This window comes from Lutra lutra, chromosome 7 (assembly GCF_902655055.1).
Source record: "Lutra lutra chromosome 7, mLutLut1.2, whole genome shotgun sequence".
NCBI lineage: Eukaryota > Metazoa > Chordata > Mammalia > Carnivora > Mustelidae > Lutra > Lutra lutra.
This window is the reverse complement of record NC_062284.1, coordinates 62017343-62040022: the sequence shown is the minus strand read 5'-3', so window position 1 is coordinate 62040022 and position 22680 is coordinate 62017343. Positions and strand designations below refer to the sequence as shown.

General features: G+C 38.2%; 1 protein-coding gene across 1 annotated transcript; it reads right to left on the bottom strand.

The window, feature by feature from the left end:
- Nucleotides 1-1209: 1209 nt before the first annotated feature.
- Nucleotides 1210-19567, bottom strand: SNAP23 (synaptosome associated protein 23). Its single transcript, XM_047737625.1, is given in 10 exon segments — nt 1210-2539; nt 4365-4509; nt 6111-6269; nt 12987-13019; nt 17120-17195; nt 17198-17236; nt 17979-18027; nt 18651-18692; nt 19232-19335; nt 19537-19567. Coding segments are annotated over 9 exon segments (666 nt in total). The 5' UTR covers nt 19289-19335; nt 19537-19567; the 3' UTR covers nt 1210-2473.
- Nucleotides 19568-22680: the final 3113 nt, after the last annotated feature.

Below are 22680 nucleotides of genomic sequence, written 5' to 3'. Positions count from 1 at the left end.
AAATAATAAATAAAATCTTAAAAAAAAAAAAAGACTACACCAAGTAAATGACTAAAGCAAAATTTGAAACAGGTGGTCAGACTCTAGAGCTTGTGTTAACTACTTACAGTTACTACCTTTCAAAAGTAATGGAAACAAGTTTCCACACAATGTTACTGGAGAAAATCAGAAAAGGCTTTAAGTCAGCAGCTTGTATTTCTTATGCATTATGGACCTAACTTCTATGACCTCATCCCTCTTCTTTTTCCCTTTCTTTCTTTCTCTTGGAGGCATTTGTAACCTGGGATCCACAGATAGGCTTTTAAGACCCACTGATGCGTGATTTTTACTTATGCGTGATTCATGTTTATGTTTATTTCTCTGGGGAGACAGGCTAAGTTGTCTTTCATCAAATTCACAAATGGACTCTTGACCCCAAAAGAGCTTCACCCAAGAGAGGATAGCAACTATAATTTATTAAGCTCTTGCATTTATTGGGTGCTGCTCTCAGTTCTTGACATGGCATCACCACACTGACTTTTCGTGACAACTCTATGGAGGAGGAATTATTAATCCTCATTTACAGACAAAGAAACTGAGGCATAGAAATGGGCTTACAGTCTCAGCAAGTGGCAGAGTATAAATTCAGATAGTTGAGTGCCTTAACTTACACTTCTAACCAATTATATTGTGGGGGCAGCATTTTGGTATCCTCAGAACTACTGCCTTTAGCCATAACATGAAAAACATTTTTCAATTTAGGTATATCACAATCCCTAATGTTTTATACTTTCTCTCTTTACACATTTACCACCACCTGCCAAACTACTCCTTTTGGCATGGAGCATTTCTATTCCAGAGAGCCTGACTGAATCTCTCTAAATATTATCCTCTTCAGCCTATGGAAGTCCTCGTGTTAACAGTACCTTCACTAAGTGGGCTGTAGTGCTAGTTCACACTAATGATTGTATTAAAGCTCAAATGAGTAAGAGGCTAATAATAATTAAAATGACCCTCATGACAAATCATAGGAAGAAAAGTCCTGTCAGTATTTCCAATAAAAAAATGGGAAAGGTGCTATAAAGGCAGCTTTCCATCAGAGTGCTTCTTGATTTAAGGACCTTTGCTTTATTCAGTTTGTTAAGAGCTGATGAAATTTTTGCCCCCCAGCCCCCACCAAATAGTCACAGAATCATATTACCTATTTGAAAGAACAATTCCACCAGTTACTTATAAAATTTAATCGTAAAGATCAAGCAGTGGTATTGGTCAAACCGATCCACATTAATAGCTTCGAAGTGTGCAGATACTACTTCTTAAATAAAGGTGACAAATATCAATCAGATTCTTATAACACTGTTCAGGATCTAAATAAATGTGATTCTAGACATAATTCAATCTACAAGGCTAAGTGAATGATAGTGCAATCATCAATAATTAAACCAAAGGCATAATCTTCCAAATCACTTTTAGTTAAACAGAATAAAGTCTAGCTTTTTTAAAGTCTAAAGCTATAAAAAACTCAAGGCAATCTAACTATTTTTCTACCTGAGATCAAAACAAGTTTCTTTTTTCCTATCTAAACATAATTCTTGACATTGAGGTAAATCTGAATTCACGTAATATATTTTGTCAAACTTTTCCAAAAAAATTTTAAGTCCTGCTTTAGAGAGAAATTCTCGTGTTACAATACATATTTACATATTTTTTTCCTCAAAGACTAATAACAAATTTATGAGGTTAATAGGCATGTAATGGGACCATGATACTACTAATGTAAAAATAAAAAGTCATTCATTTATACAAAGTGTTCCCGTATGGTGCAGTGTGAAATGGGATCGCTGTCTATGTACATACATAAATCACCAAACGTTCAGAAAATAAGCCCACTTTGAAAAAGTCATTCTATTTTTTTTGGAGCAGAGGCTGCCAAGTTGTGACGTATAACAAAAATATTGTGTATAAAAGCTCCGAAACCAAGTAGTAGCCTAAACTGGCAATAACTGCAACTTAAATTGACAAATTAAACCCAACTAGATCTTTACTATGGCTATGCAACTTTTGCTTTGTGGCCTGCAGGTTTTACTGAGGTAACAACCTCTTATCTCTTGCCTCTCCTCCTTGTGCTTGCCCCCCCACCGCCTCTAGCTTCCTTCTTCATGGCTGTCTTTGGCAAGGCTTCCAAATCTTGAAAGCAAAAGAACCTGCTAAAGTAAATGAGGAGGATGAAAAGTAATACTTTATATGATGTATAAAAACCAATCTAAGACTATGAACCAAGGGACAAAAAATACTAGAAGGAAGTCTGAGCAGTAGTATACCCTCAAGGGAAAGAGATCATAAAAGAACAGAGGGTCTGTACTCCTGGCCCTTCTTGCACATTATCTCCTGATTGAGAAGAGCATGGAACCAAAATGTTAAACTCTGAAAAGTTAATAACTTTGAAGGAGGAGCTAGAGAAGTGAATACACGATAAAGAAGTACAGCAGCAGTGTTAGCTGTCAATGAGTTTCTTTGCTCTGGCATTGGCAACATCAATACGATCTTTGTTGGTGTCAGCCTAGGGGGGAAAAAAAAGGTATCAGCATTATGTTACAAGGTAAGTTACTCTAATAAAAGTTGAATTTCATACATCTGGAGTAAATGACACACTGAGAAAATTCAGGAAGCATGAAGTTACATTACAAAACTCATTTTCAGGGGTGCCTGGGTGGCTCAGTTGGTTAAGTGACTGCCTTTGGCTCAGGTCACAGACCCGGCGTTCTGGCATGGAGTCCCGCATCAGGCTCCCTGCAGTGGGGAGCCTGCTTCTCCCTCTGATCCTCCCCTCTCTTCTTCTCTCTCATTCACTTTCTCTCTCTCAAATAAATAAATAAAATCTTAAAACAAACAACTCATTTTCGGCAAGAAGAGAGAGAACATGAAATTCATTCGGGAAAACGGAATATAAACATGACAAAGGTTTAACAAAAGAACCTGCCAGTATTTCATGAATTCTGTAGTATGTTTTCATAGTTTAACTGGGATGCATCTTTTTTTTTTTTTTAAGATTTTATTTATTTATTTGTTAGAGAGAGAGAGGGAGCGAGCATGAGCACAGGCAGACAGAGTGGTAGGCAGAGGCAGAGGGAGAAGCAGGCTCCCCGCTGAGCAAGGAGCCCGATGTGGGACTCGATCCCAGGACGCTGGGATCATAACCTGAGCCGAAGGCAGCCGCTTAACCAACTGAGCCACCCAGGCATCCCTAACTGGGATGCATCTTATAATCAATGGCTTTTTCGACACAATGAAATTAAAAATGCTTTCTGCTATAGATGTGGACATTGTGGGAGTTCCCTAAACTGAATCACAGAATCTTATCTGAGACGACTCTAGGTTTAACCCAGAAAGACTGAAAGAACTCTTCCCAAGATTTTTTAACAGATTTATTACCATCCACATCAACATCTGAATTAAAAAGATAGGTAATACGTTAAACCCACAGGACAGCTCTAAAAGCATCTTATGAACGACAGTTTACTTCCATGAAATCCACTGTTAAGTGATTTCAACAGAGCCAAACTTAAAAACTCACCCAATTCTTTTTTTTTTTTTTTATTTTAAAGATTTTATTTATTTGACAGAGATCACAAGTAGGCAGAGAGGCAGGCAGAGAGGGGGTTTGCCAGGGGGAAGCAGGCTCCCTGCTGAGCAGAGAGCCTGGTGCAGGGCTTGATCCCAGGACCCTGGGATCATGACCTGAGCCGAAGTCAAAGGCCTTAATCCACTGAGCTACCCAGGTGCCCCAAAACTCACCCCATTCTTTAAGGGACCCTGAGATTTTTAATGAAATAACAATAATGGCTTTTAGACATGGCACATCCAAACACTGAACCCAACTGCATTTTCAGTATCTTTTATATCATGTGAAGTAAAAAAAAAAAAAAAGCAATTCCATCTTTTCTTTACTCACAGGACCCCATTTTGTGTGTCCATTCCACCAGAACCATTCTGCAGAACTGATTTTCACTTACTGACTCATGAGATGAGGATTTAGGAACTTACTAATTTTTTAGTATCAAAGTAAAACTCCAAAAGCTAACACGTTCATTCAGGGGGAAAAAATATAGCCCTTCCAAAGGTTAGAGTAGACTCTAAGGTTCATGTGTGAAATTTTAAATAAAATCACTCATTCTAAGGTTTTGGTTTCAAAATGAACCAACTCCCATGACCAAGAGAGAGTAGGACCTGGCTATAATTTTTCAGTATGTTCGAACTGCCACCTCATATCCTGTGGGGACAAGATCTTCTCTTATTGTTCCCCCAAAAGTATCAAGCACAGATGTCCAGTACTAAAACACTGTGAGTGTCTCAAATTCCTGAAGGAATTTTGAAAGACCATTTACCTTTTCTGTGATCCTGTCTATTTGTCGGTTTTGAGCCTCGATCTCATTGCCCATGTCCAGGGCCATGTTCTTTAGGTTTCCTAGGATACTGCCCACTTGAGTCAGGTTCTCTTCCATCTCATCTTCTCTGGCATCATTAGTTATACTATCCCAAAAAGACAGTTAATTCAGCTTTTTGGTGAATTATAAAATGGACTAAATCTGGGTTTAGTCTTCATAAAAATAAGTAACCAAAATGACTTCAGCAAGTGTTAGACCCCTGGGAATGTATGTTACCATTCTCAGAAAACATTCTATAGTAAAAACTGAAAGACTGACCAAAGAGAGCACAAATGTCTTAGGGCCATGGAGGAGAAGAAACAACTCTAGAACAATGGTTCTCAAAGAGTGATCACGGCATTACCTGGGAACTTATTAAACATGAAAACATGCTAATTCTCACACTCTTCTACAGATCCACTGAATCAAACTGGAAGTGAATCCCAGCATTCTAGGTTTTAATAAACCCCCAGGTAACTCATGCAGATTAAGTCTAAAGAAACACTGCTGTAAAAAAGGTTGCAAAACTCTGGCCCAAAGGTCAAAACTGGCTTGCCATCTTATGAAGTATTTCTTAGAAAATATATTATAAACCCCAAGGAGTGACTGTGGAAGCAACTGAAACATCAGCAGCACTCCTGTTCTCAGGCTACTGAATGCATTGGCTCAGGAGGAGCAGGATCCCATGATCTTCTGGGGCAAGGCACAGGTTAAGAGAATATATTGTAAACCCTAAGGAGTGAGTATGGAAGCAGCTGAAACATCAGCAGCATTCCTGTTCTTGAGCTGTTGAACGCAATGGCCTGGCAGGAGTGGCATCCCATGATCTCTAGGGGCAGGGCATAAGTTGGGAGCTATGAATAATGTAACCCTCAGTCTCTCCTTTCTGCACCTGGCGATTGCTAGCCCAAACATCCTGGTGCCTACAAATAGGGGAAAATGCCAGCCGCTTCAAGATATTGCCATTACTTTGTATTCCTTTCCCACACTTTGGAGGCATGTGTCCTTGCTCTTCTGATAAAAAAATAGAAGCTATGTGCAGGATTCAGAGGCTGCTGCTCTCCCTTGCAGAGGCAGCCCCACACGGCCACTCAGATTGGTGTCTGACAACTTTACTTCAGTGCACACGACACCACCTGATAGTGTAAGTAAGGTTTTATTCAATATAGCCACGCTCACTTGCTTCTGTATTGTTATGGCTGCTTCCACCCTACAACAACAGGACTGAGTAGCTGCGAAGTCTGAAATATTACTATCTGATCCTTTACGGTTATCTTTATAGGGATCTGGCCAACTTCTAACTCATGATGATATATTCTTTCTTTTTTAAGTAGGCTCCACGCCCAGCATGGAGCCCAACATGGGGCTTGAACTCATGACCCTGAGATCAAAACCTAAGCTGAGATCAAGAGTCGGATCCTGCATGATACATTTTAAAACACATTTTCCCATTTATAGAAGTAAAATATGCTTACTTGGGTAATTTTCAAAATACTGAAAAATATAAAGAAAAAGTTAATCTATCAATGAAAGTCATAACCAGTCAACATTTTGTCAGAAGGCAGATTTTAAAAGTTGCATTTTTCAAATGAATAAACACTATTTCTAATTGATGAGTTAGGGTTCATGTATAACAACACCCATTCCCCTGAGTGAGCCATTCATTTAGGAAAGGGGTTAAAAAAAAATTAGAAGGAGCTGGCATACCGTTTAATGTATCCACCGCTAGCTGCTCCAGTGGTTGTTTGTTGAGGCTGACCGTTTGTCACTCGGCCTGGCTGCTTAGATACTACATTGCTGGGAGAGTTGTCTCCACCATCTCCCCATGTTGCCTTGTAGGCCTTACCAGACTCAAAGTTCTTTGTCCTGTGTAAGAGTCAGGATTGTAGAGAGATACGGAAAAGCAGGAGGGGAAGAATTGTAATTATTAGTGTTTTTTTACTTTCAGGATGACCCTAGCATCCTTAACATGAAAGCTACCTACAGTTAGATTGAGGTTAGCTATGATATGCTCCATTATAATATGGTATATGAAAAAGATGAATTGTGAAGGCCACTGACATTAAACATTTTTTTAAAGTTCAACTATTTACATAAAATGTTCATTAAAAAGTTAGCAAGTAGCAAAATATTTGACTTTTCAGGTTTCCCTGGCCTGTAACAGTCTTCAGAAAAGAAAACAATGGATATTAGGGAAAAAAATTCCTTAGGAAAGATGTTCTGGAATGCCTTATGAGGTTCCTTGGAGGGATCTCCCAAGTTGATGAGGGATGGAAGAGAAAAGAAAGGTGGCTGAGTGGGCAATACTCAGACCCCAGCTGCCCACTTATGTGAACCAGGGTAGATCCAGATGTTTTTTAAAGCTAGAATTTTGCATTAAATTAAAAACAAAAACAAAAACCAAACATCATGAAAGAAAGGCATGAATTATTTCCAAATTGAATAGCCAATGATAACCATCTTGACCACACTGGTACCAGTTGCAAATCCTTTGACTTGGGGCTTTTTCATTTAAGATTTTACTCTCCGCCCCTCTCCCCAAAATCCTAAATCCAAGCCTCTTAAAAATAAAAGTATATAATATACTTTAGACGTAACTGATGTAGTCAAAGCCAGAATTTTATGTAGGGATTTACTATTCAAACTGGTAATAATGGCAAGAAAAAAAGCCTTGTAAAGTGACTTTTAATGTTACAAAAAAATAACACAAAAATTTTTTTTACTGATTATTTGGCTAGGTACATTTTTCATTCTTAATTTTAGTTTTTACTTTTCTATAAACAAAAACTAGTATAAAGCTGTAATATTGGTCTCTGATTTATCCTACATAATGTTAACAAGGAAGTTACAAAACTGCAAAAACAGAAATCTTTATGAAAATTGTAGCTCCTTCCTTAATAGACATAACAGACATTCCAGGTTTTGGCAAACCTAGAATCGGATCTAAACCTTAAGTCATTAATGCTATAGAAAGGGTACTATCACCTTTTTTATAAGAGGTACTAAAAAGGTAAATATATCTATGAACACTGAAGAACTAATCGAAGTGCCTTTCTTGGTTCCACTTTAAGTTCTCACAATTTCCTACTTGTGCTACTATGTTTAATTAATTTATCAATTTATTAACCAGCCATGTTAAATCTGTCCTGGAACAAGGTGGGATATACCTTTTCTAAATGATTATTTATAAATAATTATCTGTTAGTTTGGTGAAACCCATTTACATGTATTCTTTGTTAATAAGGTAAGTTTTCAGACAAAAGGCTAAAGCAGAGGAATACCTAGTAAACAAAATAAACAGCACGAAAGTTTATCAGAAAGTTAATAACCAGATATATCAATAAAAAGTAACAGAAGGTAAATGCAGCTTTTATCGGGATGTCAGATTGTAGAAGTGAAAGAGTGAGGGCTGGAATTCATCATGTTTCTGAGAGTCATAATACATAAAGAGTAGACTGGGACAGGGCCTGCCAGCTCCTGGTCTATCAAGAAATACATACATGCTCCAACTTCCTTCTGGATCTTGAAAGATTTGAAATTCCTTTAAGTTTTTGAGAATTCTTCTTTCCATAATTAGATACAAGGGGCTCAGGATGCAAATGAATTGTTTCAACATGATATTATGAATGAATTCCAATGAAATCATCATCTGTGTTCTCAACAAAGAATCAGAATGGTTATCATTCCTTCTCCCTTTAAGAGAACTGGATCCTAAAAGATGTTCCAATATTAAGGGGAAAAGGGATAAAAAGGTGACTTTGAATTTTTCTTTTAATAGCTCTGCACTGGGTTTTCATTTTTTTTTAAAAAAGATTTAATTTTATTTATTTATTTGAGAGACAGCGAGCTTGAGAAGGGAAAAGTCAGAGGAAGCAGCAGACTCCCCACTGAGCAGGAAGCCCTACTCGGTACTCGATCCCAGGACTCCAGGATCATGACCTGAGCGGAAGGCAGTTGTCTAACCAACTGAGCCACCCAGGGGCCTCTGGGTTCAGTCTGCTTTTCAAATGAGTTTCAAATGAGTTGGGGAAAAACACTTTTCTCATGCAGTTACGACATGTTTTGCATGTTTGTGAAGAGGTGATTTTTAAATGGTGCTCATTTTCTATCTTCATCCACATGGCTGCTCCATGTCTCTTTCAGCATGTGCACTCTAGGTAATGCCTTCCAGTTTACCCTGCCACTTGCCATCATCACCTTGGAGTTTGTCCCACCAACGTGAAATACCCTTGAAAGTTATGTTTCTAAGGAATTGTCAAGCAGCTACTCATCTAATAATAACAATGATGATCATGGTTTCAATCTTGTTTGTCTTCCTTCAAAGGGTCTTAAATGCATTATTATTATTATTATTTTAATATTTTACTTCCTCGTCAGAGAGAGAGGGAGAGGCGCCTGGGTGGCTCAGTGGGTTAAGCATCTGCCTTTGGCTCAGGTCATGGTCCCAGGGTCCTGGGATATATAGCCCCAATCAGGCTCTCTGCTCATCAGGGAGACTGCTTCCCTCCCTCTCTCTGACTGCCTCTCTGCCTACCTGTGATCTCTCTGTCAAATAAATAAATAAAATCTTAAAACAAAGAGAGAGAAAGGGAGAGCGAGATAGCACAAGCAGGGGGAGTGGCAGGCAGAAGGAGAAGGCGGCTCTCCACTGAGCAAGGAGCCCAATGCAGAACATCCCAGGACATTGAGATCAAGACGTGAGCTGAAGGCAGATGCTTAACCGACTGAGCCATCCAGGCATCCCCCCAAAGGATCTTGAATGCTTGAAAGGTAGTATTTCCCAAACCTAACTAAGCACAGGGCAATATGGAGGCCTTTGAACACACAGGTCTGTAAGTTGCACGCTAAAAGTTTTGTTCTAGTACATATGGGGTAGAGCCCAAGAATCTTTTATTGTTATTATTTTTTTATTTAAATTCAAAAGCTCATTTAGCTTCCCAGCCAGGGAAAAGAAACACTGTCTAATGGACTTCCACTCTCTTGTAGAAAGAGTATTTTAGTTATTCCAGCAGTCTACCTTAGTATTTCTATATATCGAGACACTGAGAAATTAATCTGGACAAAGCAAAAGTACACACCAAGATTTTTTTCTCTCTCTCTTTTTTTAAAGATTTTATTTATTTATTTGACAGAGAGAGATCACAAGTAGGCAGAGAGGCAGGCAGAGAGAGAGAGGAGGAAGCAGGCTTCCTGCTGAGCAGAGAGCCCGACGTGGGGCTCAATCCCAGGACCCTGGGACCATGACCTGAGCCAAAGGCAGAGGCTTTAACCCACTGAGCCACCCAGGTGCCCCCCCCTTTTTTTTTAAAAGGCCACAAGATTTGTAATATATTGACATGAATTCCAATCCTAGACCTGTCATTCTACTGCTATAGAACCTTAAGCAAACTTCCATTATTTGGGGCGCCTAGGTGGCTCAGTGGGTTAAAGCCTCTGCCTCCGGCTCAGGTCATGATCTCGGGGTCCTTGGATGGAGCCCCGCTTCAGGCTCTCTGCTCAGCAGGGAGCCTGCTTCCTCCTCTCTGCCTGCCTTTCTGCCTACTTGTGATCTCTGTCTGTCAAATAAATAAATAAAATCTTAAAAAAAAACCAAAAACTTCCATTATGTGGCTCAGTCAGGTTTCGGAAATATTACCTTTAAAGCATTTAAGACCCTTGGGGATGCCTGGGTAGCTCAGTCGGTTAAGCATCTACCTTTGGCTCAGATCGAAGGATCCATATATATCCTTATATGTAAAACTACAATAAAACAACGATGAGGGGCACCTGGGTGGCTCAGTGGGTTAAAGCCTCAGCCTTCAGCTCAGGTCATGATCCCAGGGTCCTGGGATCAAGCCCCACATCGGGCTCTCTGCTCAGCAGGGAGCCTGCTTCCTCCTCTCTCTCTCTGCCTGCTTCTCTGCCTACTTGTGATCTCTGTCTGTCAAATAAATAAATAAAATCTTTAAAAAATATATTTAAAAAAAACGATAAATACTTCACAGGTCCATGAAAAGATTCTATTGATAATGGATATAAATTGCTTTGAAAAGTATTAGTTAAATATTTCTATTATTTGGCTTGGATCTCAACCTGATCCTTACTTAATAGTTCATGCCTTTAAGGCACAGATTACTAAGTGGCATGTTTACTATTCTGGCCTATAAACACTCCCTAGCTTTGAGATCTATAGGAGCTGAATATAGTTGGAATATGGCTACAAAAAAAGACAACTAGGCCCAAGTTGTTTTGGCCTACAGTAAGAAATGAGTCTGATCTATGACTGAATTATTTTGCTTAATAAAATTTACAGCTCTTCTGAGAAGAAAATTAGACTTTATGTTAAAATGTTTAAGCTAATTTGTGATAGAATTGCTATTAAGAATGCCATCTGGGGGGGCGCCTGGTGGCTCAGTGGGTTAGAGCCTCTGTCTTCGGCTCAGGTCATGATCCCAGAGTCCTGGGATCGGGCCTCGCATTGGGCTCTCTGCTCAGCAGGGAGCCTGCTTCCTCCTCTCTCTCTCTGCCTGCCTCCCTGCCTACTTGTGGTCTCTGTCTGTCAAATAAATAAATAAAATCTTTTAATAAAAAAAAAAAAAAGAATGCCATCTGGAAAGTTAGATTTACCCTGTCAGTTCTGAGGACTCTAATAATCATTACCATTTTTTCCCATATAAATATCTCATTCAAAAATGGCAAGTTTGAAGGGTGTCTGGATGGCTGTCAGTTAAGTGTCTGCCTTCAGCTCAGGTCATAATCCCAGGGTCCAGGGTCCTGGGATGGAGCCCCACACCGGACTCCCCGCTGAGCCCTCTGCCCCTCCCCGTTTGTGCACTTTTTCTCTCAAATAAATAAAATCTTTTAAAAAACAAAGAAACAAAAAAACAAGATGGCAAATTTGAAATAGCCCTTAATCAATTCAAGAAGCTGTTGTAAAAGCAGAAAACAAGTGTCAAGATATGATCACAGGGCACCTGGGTGGCTCAGTTGGTTAAGTATCCGACTCTTGATCTCAGCTCAGGTCTGTATCTCTGGGTCTTGAATTCAAGCTCTGTGTTGAGCTTGATGCTCCATGCCCAGCTTACTTAAAAAATAAATAAATAGGGGTGCCTGGGTGGCTCAGTGGGTTAAAGCCTCTGCCTTCGGCTCAGGTCATGATCCCAGGGTCCTGGGATCTAGCCTCGCATTGGGCTCTCTGCTCAGCAGGGAGCCTGCTTCCTCCTCTCTCTCTGCCTGCTTCTCTGCCTACTTGTGATCTCTGTCTGTCAAATAAATAAATAAAATCTTAAAAAAATAAATAAATAAATTTTAAAAAGTTAAAAAAGATATGATCACAGTAATATTAATGATTTATTTAGTTTTGGTTATCAACATTAAATTAACTGAATAAAGAGAGCAAAAAGAAAGCCCAATATTAGCTATAATTCTTTCATATCAGGAAGAAAAGGGACCAAATAAATACCAAATGTAATGAGCATATGTGTGTGTGTGTGTGTGTGTGTGTGTGTGTTGGGTGATCAGGCTACAGGAAGGAAAAAAAAGGAGGGCAAGAAACAAACTGTAAAGATCAAATGCTCAATTTTCTAACATTTAACCATGGTCTTCACAGTTCCTAATAAGCTCCAAAATTAAGGAGTCAAACATTATACTTAACAGTAGGTAGACTAGGTTTAACTTTCATTAAAAAAGAATAAGATTAGTTAGCTCTGTATTAATTCAGCATGAAACCAGAGCAAGCTAACAAGGGACATTATAGGAATTACAGAGCAGATTAAGAGGGAAAATCCTTATTTAAAAGAAAGAAAATACCAGATAAACTAACATTTTAAGTTTATATCCCACCATGTTCCAAGTGGTATTCAAGATGACTAGATTGGCAATTAATTCCAATTTGGTAAGTGGCCTAAGTTATGGAGAATCCGAATCATTTAGAAGCAACTCTTAAATAGGAAAAATCTTGATTCTGGAACCGGAAAGGCACAGGGAAGTAAAAGAAGATAGGATTCTGAAATCAAAGTCCTATGGAGATTGGTGGATTTTGCCTGAATTCCCTTACCTTTGATCAGAACTAGGATTAAGCAATTCACTACAAACATCACCTTAATTAAAACTTTGTTAGAAACTTCAGGGATGTTTTTATTTTTATAATCTTAAATGTTATTTAGCAAAAACTTAGTTATCAGAACCATTAATCAAAGGGGGGGCATTAGAAATTAAGAACATTTTGTCAAGTCCATCTTTCGGCATACAACACTCAGAACAAATTCACTTTACATTACACACCACAGCACAATTTTAAAGATAGTCTCCACCATTCACAAAATCCATGCACATGCACAGAAAAACCATTTGAAGCATCACCTTTAGAAAGCAGATTAACAGCCCAAACTGCGCCACAAGACTGCATCTTACTGCATCTTAAAGTTCCCTTTGATCAGTTACGGAGCTCGGCTCCTGATGTTAAGTCTTCATTTTTAGTAAGCAGATTAGAAAGGAAGAGATTAATCAAGTGAGAGAATGAAATGCAGAAAAAGAGTGAATGCCAGTCAAACAGAACAGAAGCAAGTTTAGAATTCTAAAAACATAATGCATTTAAATTCCTGCCTGGTTTCATAGAAACAATGAACATCTGAGAATCTAGATAAAAAGAAAAACAGGAAAATAATTTAAACCAGAGCACACTTCATTTTTCTTAAGAATGTCTGGGTGATGATATTCTTTCCTAAAATTATGAAAATCATTATGAAGAGAAGGTGAAAACTAATGGAGAGGGTCTAAGACTTCTTCATTCTTTCTTGGTGATTACAGATCTCTCCTAATTATTTGTTACATATTCATGTGCATTTAACTTTAAAAAAAAAATCTTTTTACATGTCTAACTCTCCCATCAGCCAACAAGTTTCTTAAGGACATTCAATCAACAAGTATTTATTGAACACCTACTATATATCAGCTACCATGTCAGGCCTCCCAAAAATAAAGAGTAATGACAAATGAAACAGTGCCAGAGCTATACCTTACTTGTCTTGTATGTGTAGTGAGGAGGATGGAGGGAGAAAATTCAAATGTTGACTAAAATATAATTCAACATTTATTTTAATAATCAGAGCTGAATTTTTACATCTCAGTAAGACTTGAATAGGAGAAAATCTGTAGTACAAATTGTGAATTTCTCTAATAAGTGGTCCAGAAATACCAATTTGTCTTCAAACTATGTGTCTGACATTTTAAGTACAGACTGAAGAGAGGCATCTTCAGACAGAAGAATACCTTGTCTGAGAATAGTTAAACCAGGACACCAGCAAGTTTACTTATCCTGAGACTTCCCATTTAAAGTGTGCTTCCTTTAAAATTCTTGTTAATTGGTTTAACAATTAGAATGACAACTTATCAAAGTTACCATCAAAGATGGTGACACAATTCACAATTTTAAAGTTTAATCCTGGTAGTCTGTTTAAATTCTGGTAGTCCTTTAAAAAGAATTAGCTAAAGTTAAAATTCTCTTCTAATATAGGGCTCTATTAAATAAAGCTATGTCTATGTCTGTTTCACTTGCTGAGCTGGCTTCAATGAAAACTACCAAACAGAAAAACATTTCAAAGAACAAATCTACGCAAGACATTTTCTATACAGCAATACATCTAACAGCAACAACAAAAAGGTTCATTCTTTTCCTGCCAAAGTCAAGCAATGTAGCTATATAGGTAAAAGCTGAGACTCTGCCTGGTTTTGGATCTCAACTCTTCCATTTCTGGTGTAATCTCTTTGTGCCTCTGTTTCAGCATACGTAAAATGGTGATAAGAAGAGTCTATTTCATATTAAGGTTACTGTTAGGATTAAACTGAAAGTGCTCAAAATAATAAAAGCCTAAATTAACATATAGGCCCACAAATTTCATCCAAACCCTTGGATGTGACATTTGAGCAGTATCACATAATCAATAAATACATGAGTATTTCTGTAGTGAAACAAATTAGCATTTACACTAAGTGGGATAAAGATTAAAAATAGCTTCAACTTGGCACCTGGGTGGCTCAGTGGGTTAAAGCCTCTGCTTTCAGCTCGGGTCATGATCCCAGGGTCCTGGAATCGAGCCCCACATTGGGCTCTCTGCTCAGCAGGGAGCCTGCTTCCTCCTCTCTCTCTCTGCCTGCCTCTCTGCCTGCTTGTGGTCCCTGTCTGTCAAATAAATAAATAAAATCTTAAAAAAAAAGAAAAGCTTCAACTCATGTTGTTTTATGGCCTAATTAATGAGTTGTGGCACATTATGGGGAAAAAAACCCAAGCCTAAATCCTTGGTTTTCAGAGATTTTCAGATTTCTAAGTGGCAGATAAGAGATTGTGGACCTGGGATTTTATTACTACCAGAATTAATACTAGTCTTATATGATCTACCTTTAAGAAGCTCATGTTATGACTATTTATACAATAAGCCTAACTAAAGCCCGGATTAGCAGATAAAATTAGAAAGATCAAGACATAATAGTAGACAGAGCTAAGGACAAGGATATCATAGAGGCCAAAAAGTCAATGTTATAAAGAAGAGAGAGACACAAGGAAGGCAATTAAAATCTGACATCTTTAAGCTGGAATATCACTCTCTTCTCTTCAGAGAACAACTGTTCTCTTATAGGAGCCCCTTCATTCCATTTGCTAAGAAGTGCATACTTTGGACCTACTGAGAAAGGGTTCTGCTGAGGTGAGAGCCTGCAAACTGCCTCAGGACCATATTCCACCTTCTTTCTCACCAGTGTCCCAGAAAATCCTGCCCATGCTTGGCTAGGATATTCAAAGTGAAACAGTAATATTAACTAATAGTTAATACTTCTGTAGTTCTATTTCCCACTTTCTAAGACCATCGTAGGATTCACTGTTTTTCCTGTTTATCAACCCCTGACTCAGAGGTGATTTTGCACTATGTTCTCAGGAGGATGACTTCTGCCTTTCTCTTCTCCTAATATGTAATCTCAGGGAAATTCATTTGATTTTTCTCCTCTGCACTTTTGAAAGGGTACACAGAACACACGAGAAAAGCACAAGTTTGCAAAATATAGTTAAGAGTTTAGGTAAAAAAAGAAAAAACTTGTGCATTTCTAACTTGTTTGCTTAAGGTAATCTGCTATGCCCTGATGGACAGGTCATATTTAAATTTAAAGTCATTATTAAAATATGCATTTTTAGAGAGTCAACCAAGTTCTAAACAGGCCAGCAGATTTGTCTTAGAATAGAAGGCCAATGAACAACAGTAGGAAGAATACTGTCAAATTTTAATTTGTTATGCTCAAAACAAACACTAAAGTTGACCAATAAACAACTTAATTCTATTTTCTCTTGCAGAGATGGCAGAGAATGCTGTCACATGAAAACACCTATCTAAAAGTATGACAATATAACAAAAGTTCCTCCTTTCCCAACTCCTTGAGAAGTAAAAATGATGAGAGTATGTAAACCTTTGTATCCCACTTGTGGTTTACCATACCAGCTGAGACAACTAGATCAAATACTAATGTTTATGAAGCTCTTCTCAAATGAATGCTCTCAGCAGTAAGGATGGTCATTCAATTTCCAGACGTTGTCATTTCAACTAAGGGGAAAGTTCAAAGTTGTTGTTTTGTTAATAACAGACAGAAGGGAAGATAATGGTTAATTGCCTCAGCCCAAACCTCCTCCTAGTCGAAATACATAAAGTATTTGTCAACTATATGGAGTTTGGTTTACTAAAGAGTAAGTAGGGAATTTCAATATTCATAATGGAGTCACCAAAAAGAATGAATTTCTTTCTGTCAATCATAATCTTATACACTTATACACAAAAAATTTGAAGACTTTTCATCTCCTACTTTACTAGAAACTTCAAATTTTCAGAGGCTTCTTTGATTTTCCCTTCTTGTGTTTGACATACAATCAGTTGCTTTAAAATAAATTCCCTTGACTTATACTTTTTTCTCTAATCTCACTAATAAGGCCTCGCCTCACAGACCCAGATTACAAAAGGTTCCTAACTAGGGCAGTTATATACGCCACTCCAATCCATCTACCCTTTAGTCCACCTACATATGTCTTAATTTTCACTTCTCATCTATATGAATCATGTAGCTCAGTTAAGTCAAGCTCCTCTATAACTTATGTTTACATTAGGAAATGCCTTCCCTAGTTCTTCCATGTTCATCCAAATCCTTCTAATCACCGAGTCCAATGCAAGTCCTCACTCTCCTGTAATTTTTCCAAACCAAATTTTATCAGTTCTGTGTCCTCAGTTGACACATGATTTACCACTAGATGTATATATTTTCTACTTTTTTGCTATTCTCCTTCATATATCCCATCACATGGTAGGTCTTTCGAAGACAGGATCCAAGTCCTTTACTCCCTTGGCCATTCCTCATGTGCCTACCACAGAGTATGTATTTTGTTAATATTCTGTGTTTGAAAGGAAAAGACACTAATTCCATCCTCCTCTGTATTAGCCAGATGTTTATTTCCCATATATTATGTTTCGTGTACTATTAGAAAACGAAATTGGGACTTGATTCAAGGACTGACTAAATTCAAGCCACGGTTTTCAGTGAATGTGCCCATTTACATGAAAAGCTTGTTCTGCCTGAAGGAAAAATGGCTTAAATTTATCTAACAAAGTTCCTTATTTAGGCCCACGCACACTTCTGACCTTCCTGGAGGACGGGAGGGTGGCGTGTTCTCACTTTCATTTTAAAAAGTTCTTGATTTCTCAACTCACCTATTACATGGGCAGACGCAAAGGCCACAGCACTTGTTGAGTTCCGTTAAAGTCTTCTCAGCCTCTCTCATGTCTTATTTATTTGGTCCATGCCTTCCTCTATGCGGTTTAGTTGTTCTAAGAGTAAATTGTGGAAGTGACATTTTGTGTTATATTCACAGTTACAATGAGAAGACACTATTAATGTGGAACAGCAAACTTCAATTTTGAATCCACCAGTAATCCATCCCAGTGACTTTATCAGTGCCAGAAGGTACTACACACTGTGCAACATGAGAACAATCTTTCACAAACTGATTCCGAGGCACCTGGCTTCTTATTGTGGGAAGACATGCTCTAAAGAAATTTGTATAATAGGAGCATGTGAAGGCTTATATTTCAAGATCACCCTTGCAACTGATTTAGGTTAGGTATACTCTGACCAGACTGGATCCCCAGCATTTCTCTCTCTCAGTAAGTTCAAAACCTGAAGGCTATCATAAGTCTAATCAAATCTAGGCCAGATTTCTCAGGGCCAACTCAAACAGAATATTTCCAAACTTACCTGAATCTAAACCTGTTTAAGGACTTAACTTGACTTCTGAAAATGATGCTAGAATATTACAGTATCTAATGTACGAATGACAAATACACACAGTCCTGCTACCTGACAAATACTTGGTGTATATTGGGCATTGTTGCTCCCACCTCAAACAGGCAATAAACAGGATAATTCAAATCAGAAAAAGGAAGTAAATGAATCACTCTTATCTTACATAGGGAAGACACTCCCAAGGCTTAATTTTAGACATGGATGATTTGGAAGGGCTTTCTGGCGTCATAAGTAAAATCAAGAGTTTCTGCCATGACTGCAACTCACCCCCTTGTTCATCCAGCATAGTGATAGTCTTGATTCCTGCATCCTGAGACTAAAAGAAGAGAAAAAAGCTGAGAGCAATACAACACAACACAAAAGCAACAGAAACAAAACCTACAAGGCCTAATAGCAAGAGAGAATCATTTAGAAACCCAAGTTTTCAGAGGATCAGAGCTACAGAGAAAGCTAATATCCCACAGCAACAAACTTTAACATATTAACTCCCCCCAATATAATTAAGTCAAAATTCACGGTGACTTGATCTTCCCTGTCATAGTCTATAGTGTCAATGGGAAAAACAAAAACGGCCCATCAGTTCATTGTTTGACAAGTTCAGCAATTGCTGGTTTCAAATAATAAAAGCTTACTGATACCATATACTTCTGATTCCTAACAAAAATTCCAGTTTGTGGGGCACCTGGGTGGCTCAGTGGGTTAAGCCTCTGCCTTCAGCTCAGGTCATGATCCCAGGGTCCTGGGATCGAGCCCCGCATCGGGCTCTCTGCTCCGCAGGGAGCCTGCCTCCACCTCTCTCTCTGCCTGCCTCTCTGCCTACTTGTGATCTCTGTCCGTCAAATAAATAAATAAAATCTTAAAAAAAAAAAAAAAATTCCAGTTTGTGCTATCGATCCCTCTTATACAATTTTTCTGCTTAATGATTAAACATTGTCTTACCTCAAGGGCTAAACCCAGGATTCTCCTTGTACTTTCCAGAGACTAGGGGAAAACACAGGCTTTTAATATTCTAAAATATGTAGCAAAAAATAAATAAATAAAAATCTGATCACATAGTCATGATGCTGCCCCATTTTTAAATACTGCCAGTTCAGCCATACCTCCCCCCTTTAAAACAAAAACAAACTAAAAAGAAAGTTGATCACTGTAATTTTACTCTTTTTCTTCCTACCAGTTGTTCCTTAAGAAAAAATTTGGAAGGTAAAGTTAGCAGCATTTATAAAAGTTTAATGTAAGCAGAAATCTAGTTATATTACACAGATGTTTCCAATTCCTCAAATCGAGAGTATCTTTGTTGTAAGTAACTGTTAAACAATGACAAAAAAGGAAAATCATGCAAGCTGCTTTCACTTGTTTAGTTTTTGGTAAGCTGAAAAACTAAGGGGCCAGAAATGGCACTCTGAAGAAAATGGATTCTTGGACATAAAGGGACAGGGAGGAGGCCAAAATGGATTTCTAAAAAGGTCCTCTCATCCTTCCACTGAGAAAAGTGAACTACTTATTCCAAGTATAACATTTACCTCATCAGTAACCTGGTGGGCTCTCAGTTGAATTTCTTCTGATGACAGATTATCCATGATGAATTAAAACTTTTGATAAGCACGGAAAGTGAAATGTGGCTATTCTGTAAGAATAAAGATACAAAAGGGTTTGTTTAAACAAAGAGTGTGGATTTATGGAATTCAGGATACTTATCTGGGAAACAGAATAAAAAAGCCTATCTATATCTTTAGCTAGCTAACTAGCTAGCTATCACAGGTGAAGAAATTAAGGCCAAGAAAGGATAAATGGATGGTTAAAATGCTAGTTAGTACCAGAGGTAAACCTGAAACTCAACTCAGGTTTCAGGACCTCTAGTGAAGTGCTGTTTCATTTTGTTTCTTTTCTTTTCTCTCTCTCTCTCCATTTTTTTTTTTTTTTTTTTTTTTTGGGAAGTGCTGTTTCAAAGAGAAAGTGGTTTCTTTACTTTGAGGAGCACGAACTAGAAGACAAGCTTTAAGAGATTATTAAATTTTTTTAAAGATTTTATTTATTTATTTGAGAGAGAGACAGTGAGAGAGAGCATGAGCTAGGAGAAGGTCAGAGGGAGAAGCAGACTCCCCATGGAGCTGGGAGCCTGATGTGGGACTCAGGGATCATGACCTGAGCCGAAGGCAGTCGTCCAACCAACTGAGCTACCCAGGCGTCCCGAGATTATTAAATTTTTTAAAAAAACTTTTTATTTTTAAATTTTTTAAAAAATTTTTAAAGATTTTATTTATTTGACAGAGATCACAAGTAGGCAGAGTGGCAGGCAGAGAGAGAGAGAGAGAGAGAAGCAGGCTCCCCGCTGAGCAGAGAGCCCGATGCTGGGCTTGATCCCGGGACCCTGGGATCACAACCAGAGCTGAAGGCAGAGGCTTTAACCCACTGAGCCACCCAGGTGCCCCTTAAAAAACTTTTTAAAGATTTTATTTATTTATTTGATAGAGATAGAGAGATCACAAGTAGGCAGAGAGACGGGGGGAAGCAGGCTCCCCGCTGAGCAGAGAGCCCTATGAAGGGCTCGATCCCAGGACCCTGATATCATGACCTGAGCCAAAGGCAGAGGCTTAACCCACTGAGCCACCCAGGCACTCCTTTAAGAGATTAATAAAGTGAATTCTTGGTTGTACAATGTTATTCATACATTATCTTTTTTTATGATACATTCTTTTATGATACATTCTTTTGTCACAGTCCACATTGCTTCCTGAAGTCCCATAACCTTCTAAATTATTTTCTAATAAAAATAATTTGTCTATATGTATTTATACATTATTTGAACACACAAAGCAGTAAGGTGAAGACGTCTAAGTTAGGTAGTATTCCATTAAACAAGTAACAAAAGTCAAGGTGGTGTGCCTGAAGAACACAGGAAACATTCCAGACATGTGCCAGCTGGAGAAAATGAAGTATTTTCATTCTAAACAAGAAAAGAGTAATGTTGACAATGAACTCAGAAAAAAACATGAATTTTTAAAAAAAGATTTTATTTATTTATTTGACAGATGGAGAGATCACAAGTAGGCAGAGAGGCAGGCAGAGAGAGAGGAGGAAGCAGGCTCCCTGCTGAGCAGAGAGCCTGAGGCGGAGCTCGGTCCCCAGGACCCTGGGATCGTGACCAAAGCTGAAGGCAGAGGCCTTCACCCACTGAGCCACCCAGGCGCCCCAAAAAACATGAAATATTTCATAGAGGATTTTCTCTTTCCAATTATAATACTGTTTGCTGTTTTAGTGAAGTCCCTAAGAAACTAAGTAATTATTCACTTATACATAGTAACTCCTAACTCAGAGAAGATTCACAAACATTCATACTAAAACACAACACATTTAGGTGTTATTCAGTACTACCGTTGTGTACTCCTCTTTGAAAAAGACATAGGGAGTAGAAGTACTGTGTAACACTCTAGGTTGCTTTCTTTCATTACATTTGCTAGCTTTGTATTACTTTTTTTTTCTTGTATTACATTTTTAAAACTAATTTTACCAAAGTTCTTTGTCAATGACACAATAAAGTCTGACTTACATTCTAAACTTGCCTTCAGGGAACATCTGGCAATGACTGTCATGAGTTTGAGGGGGATGGGTAGTGTTACTGGCATTTAGCAGGTAGGGGCCAGAGATGCTGCTAAATATACTATAATTCTCCTTGGGACAGTCCTTCACAACAAACGATTATCTGGCCATAAACGTCAAAGTGCTGAGGTTGAGAAACCCTGCCATGTAATAAATTCACTGACCAGCAGGAACCTAGTTAACCAGGAATATACTAGACTAAATCCTTGGAATGCAGAGATTTTGTATATATTTTTATCTCTAACACCTAATAGGATCTGACAGTTGGTACTGCAGCAAATATATGCTGAATGACCAAATACGAGAAAAATAAGATGTACTCTCAAAATACTTAAGTGGATCCTGGAAACAAAGCTATATGTACCAGTAGCAGAAAACCTGCAAATATCCACTAGAAACACAAACCAAAAATTGCCATTACATATGTATAATCTGGAATGGCCTGCTGGTCACCCACAAATCTTTTTAGTCGCATCCATAGTTAACCATCACTTTTAGTAGAATCATCACTGATAATACAAAAAGCAACATTAGATTCTCAGTACAAAAAGGCATTGCAGGGATGCCTGGGTGGCTCAGTCGGTTAAGCTGCTGCCTTTGGCTAATGTCATGATCCCTGGGTCCTGGGATTGAGTCCCACATCAGGCTCCTGGCTTGGCAGGGAGCCTGCTTCTCTCTCTGCCTCTGCCTGCTTGTGTGCGTGCTCTCTCTCTCTCTCTCTGACAAATAAATAAATAAATAAAATCTTAAAAAAAAAAAAAAGCAAAAAGGCATTGCATTTGGAGGTCTATTTATTAACTCAACTGTCACAGCTGTTTTAGGTTTAATTAAGATTTTGAACACTGACTAAAGTTATTAATGCTCATGTAGACAATTATTATTAATTAACATTATTAATAATAAAAAGCATTACTACAAAAATTGCAAATTTAATTTCATATCTTGCTTGCCAGTGTAGAGCTCTAATTCTGGCAGAAGGTTCATATACTAAGATGTAAAATCAAGATATAAAGGTCCTTCTTGAATTAAGGAAGCATTAATAGAACCACATGCTTGATTACTTTGCTAATAATTTGAGGCATAAGATTTATCACAGATCTGTTCATGCTACAGTTTCTCTTGTTAATCTTTCATAGTTACATAGTACAGATTTCTGTAAACATTTTCTTTCTGTAATACCCCATGTAATTTTATGCTTCTCCATTACTTTCAGAGCCCTAACAACACACTAATCAAAGCCTGCCCTTCCCAGCATGCTCCAGTTGTCTATACCTCTTCAATGCCCAGCAGAGCAGAAAGTGGTGAGAAAAGTAATATAGGCTAATCAAGCAATGCCTGGAAGTGACACCCTTAGTCAGGTTTTCCAATATGG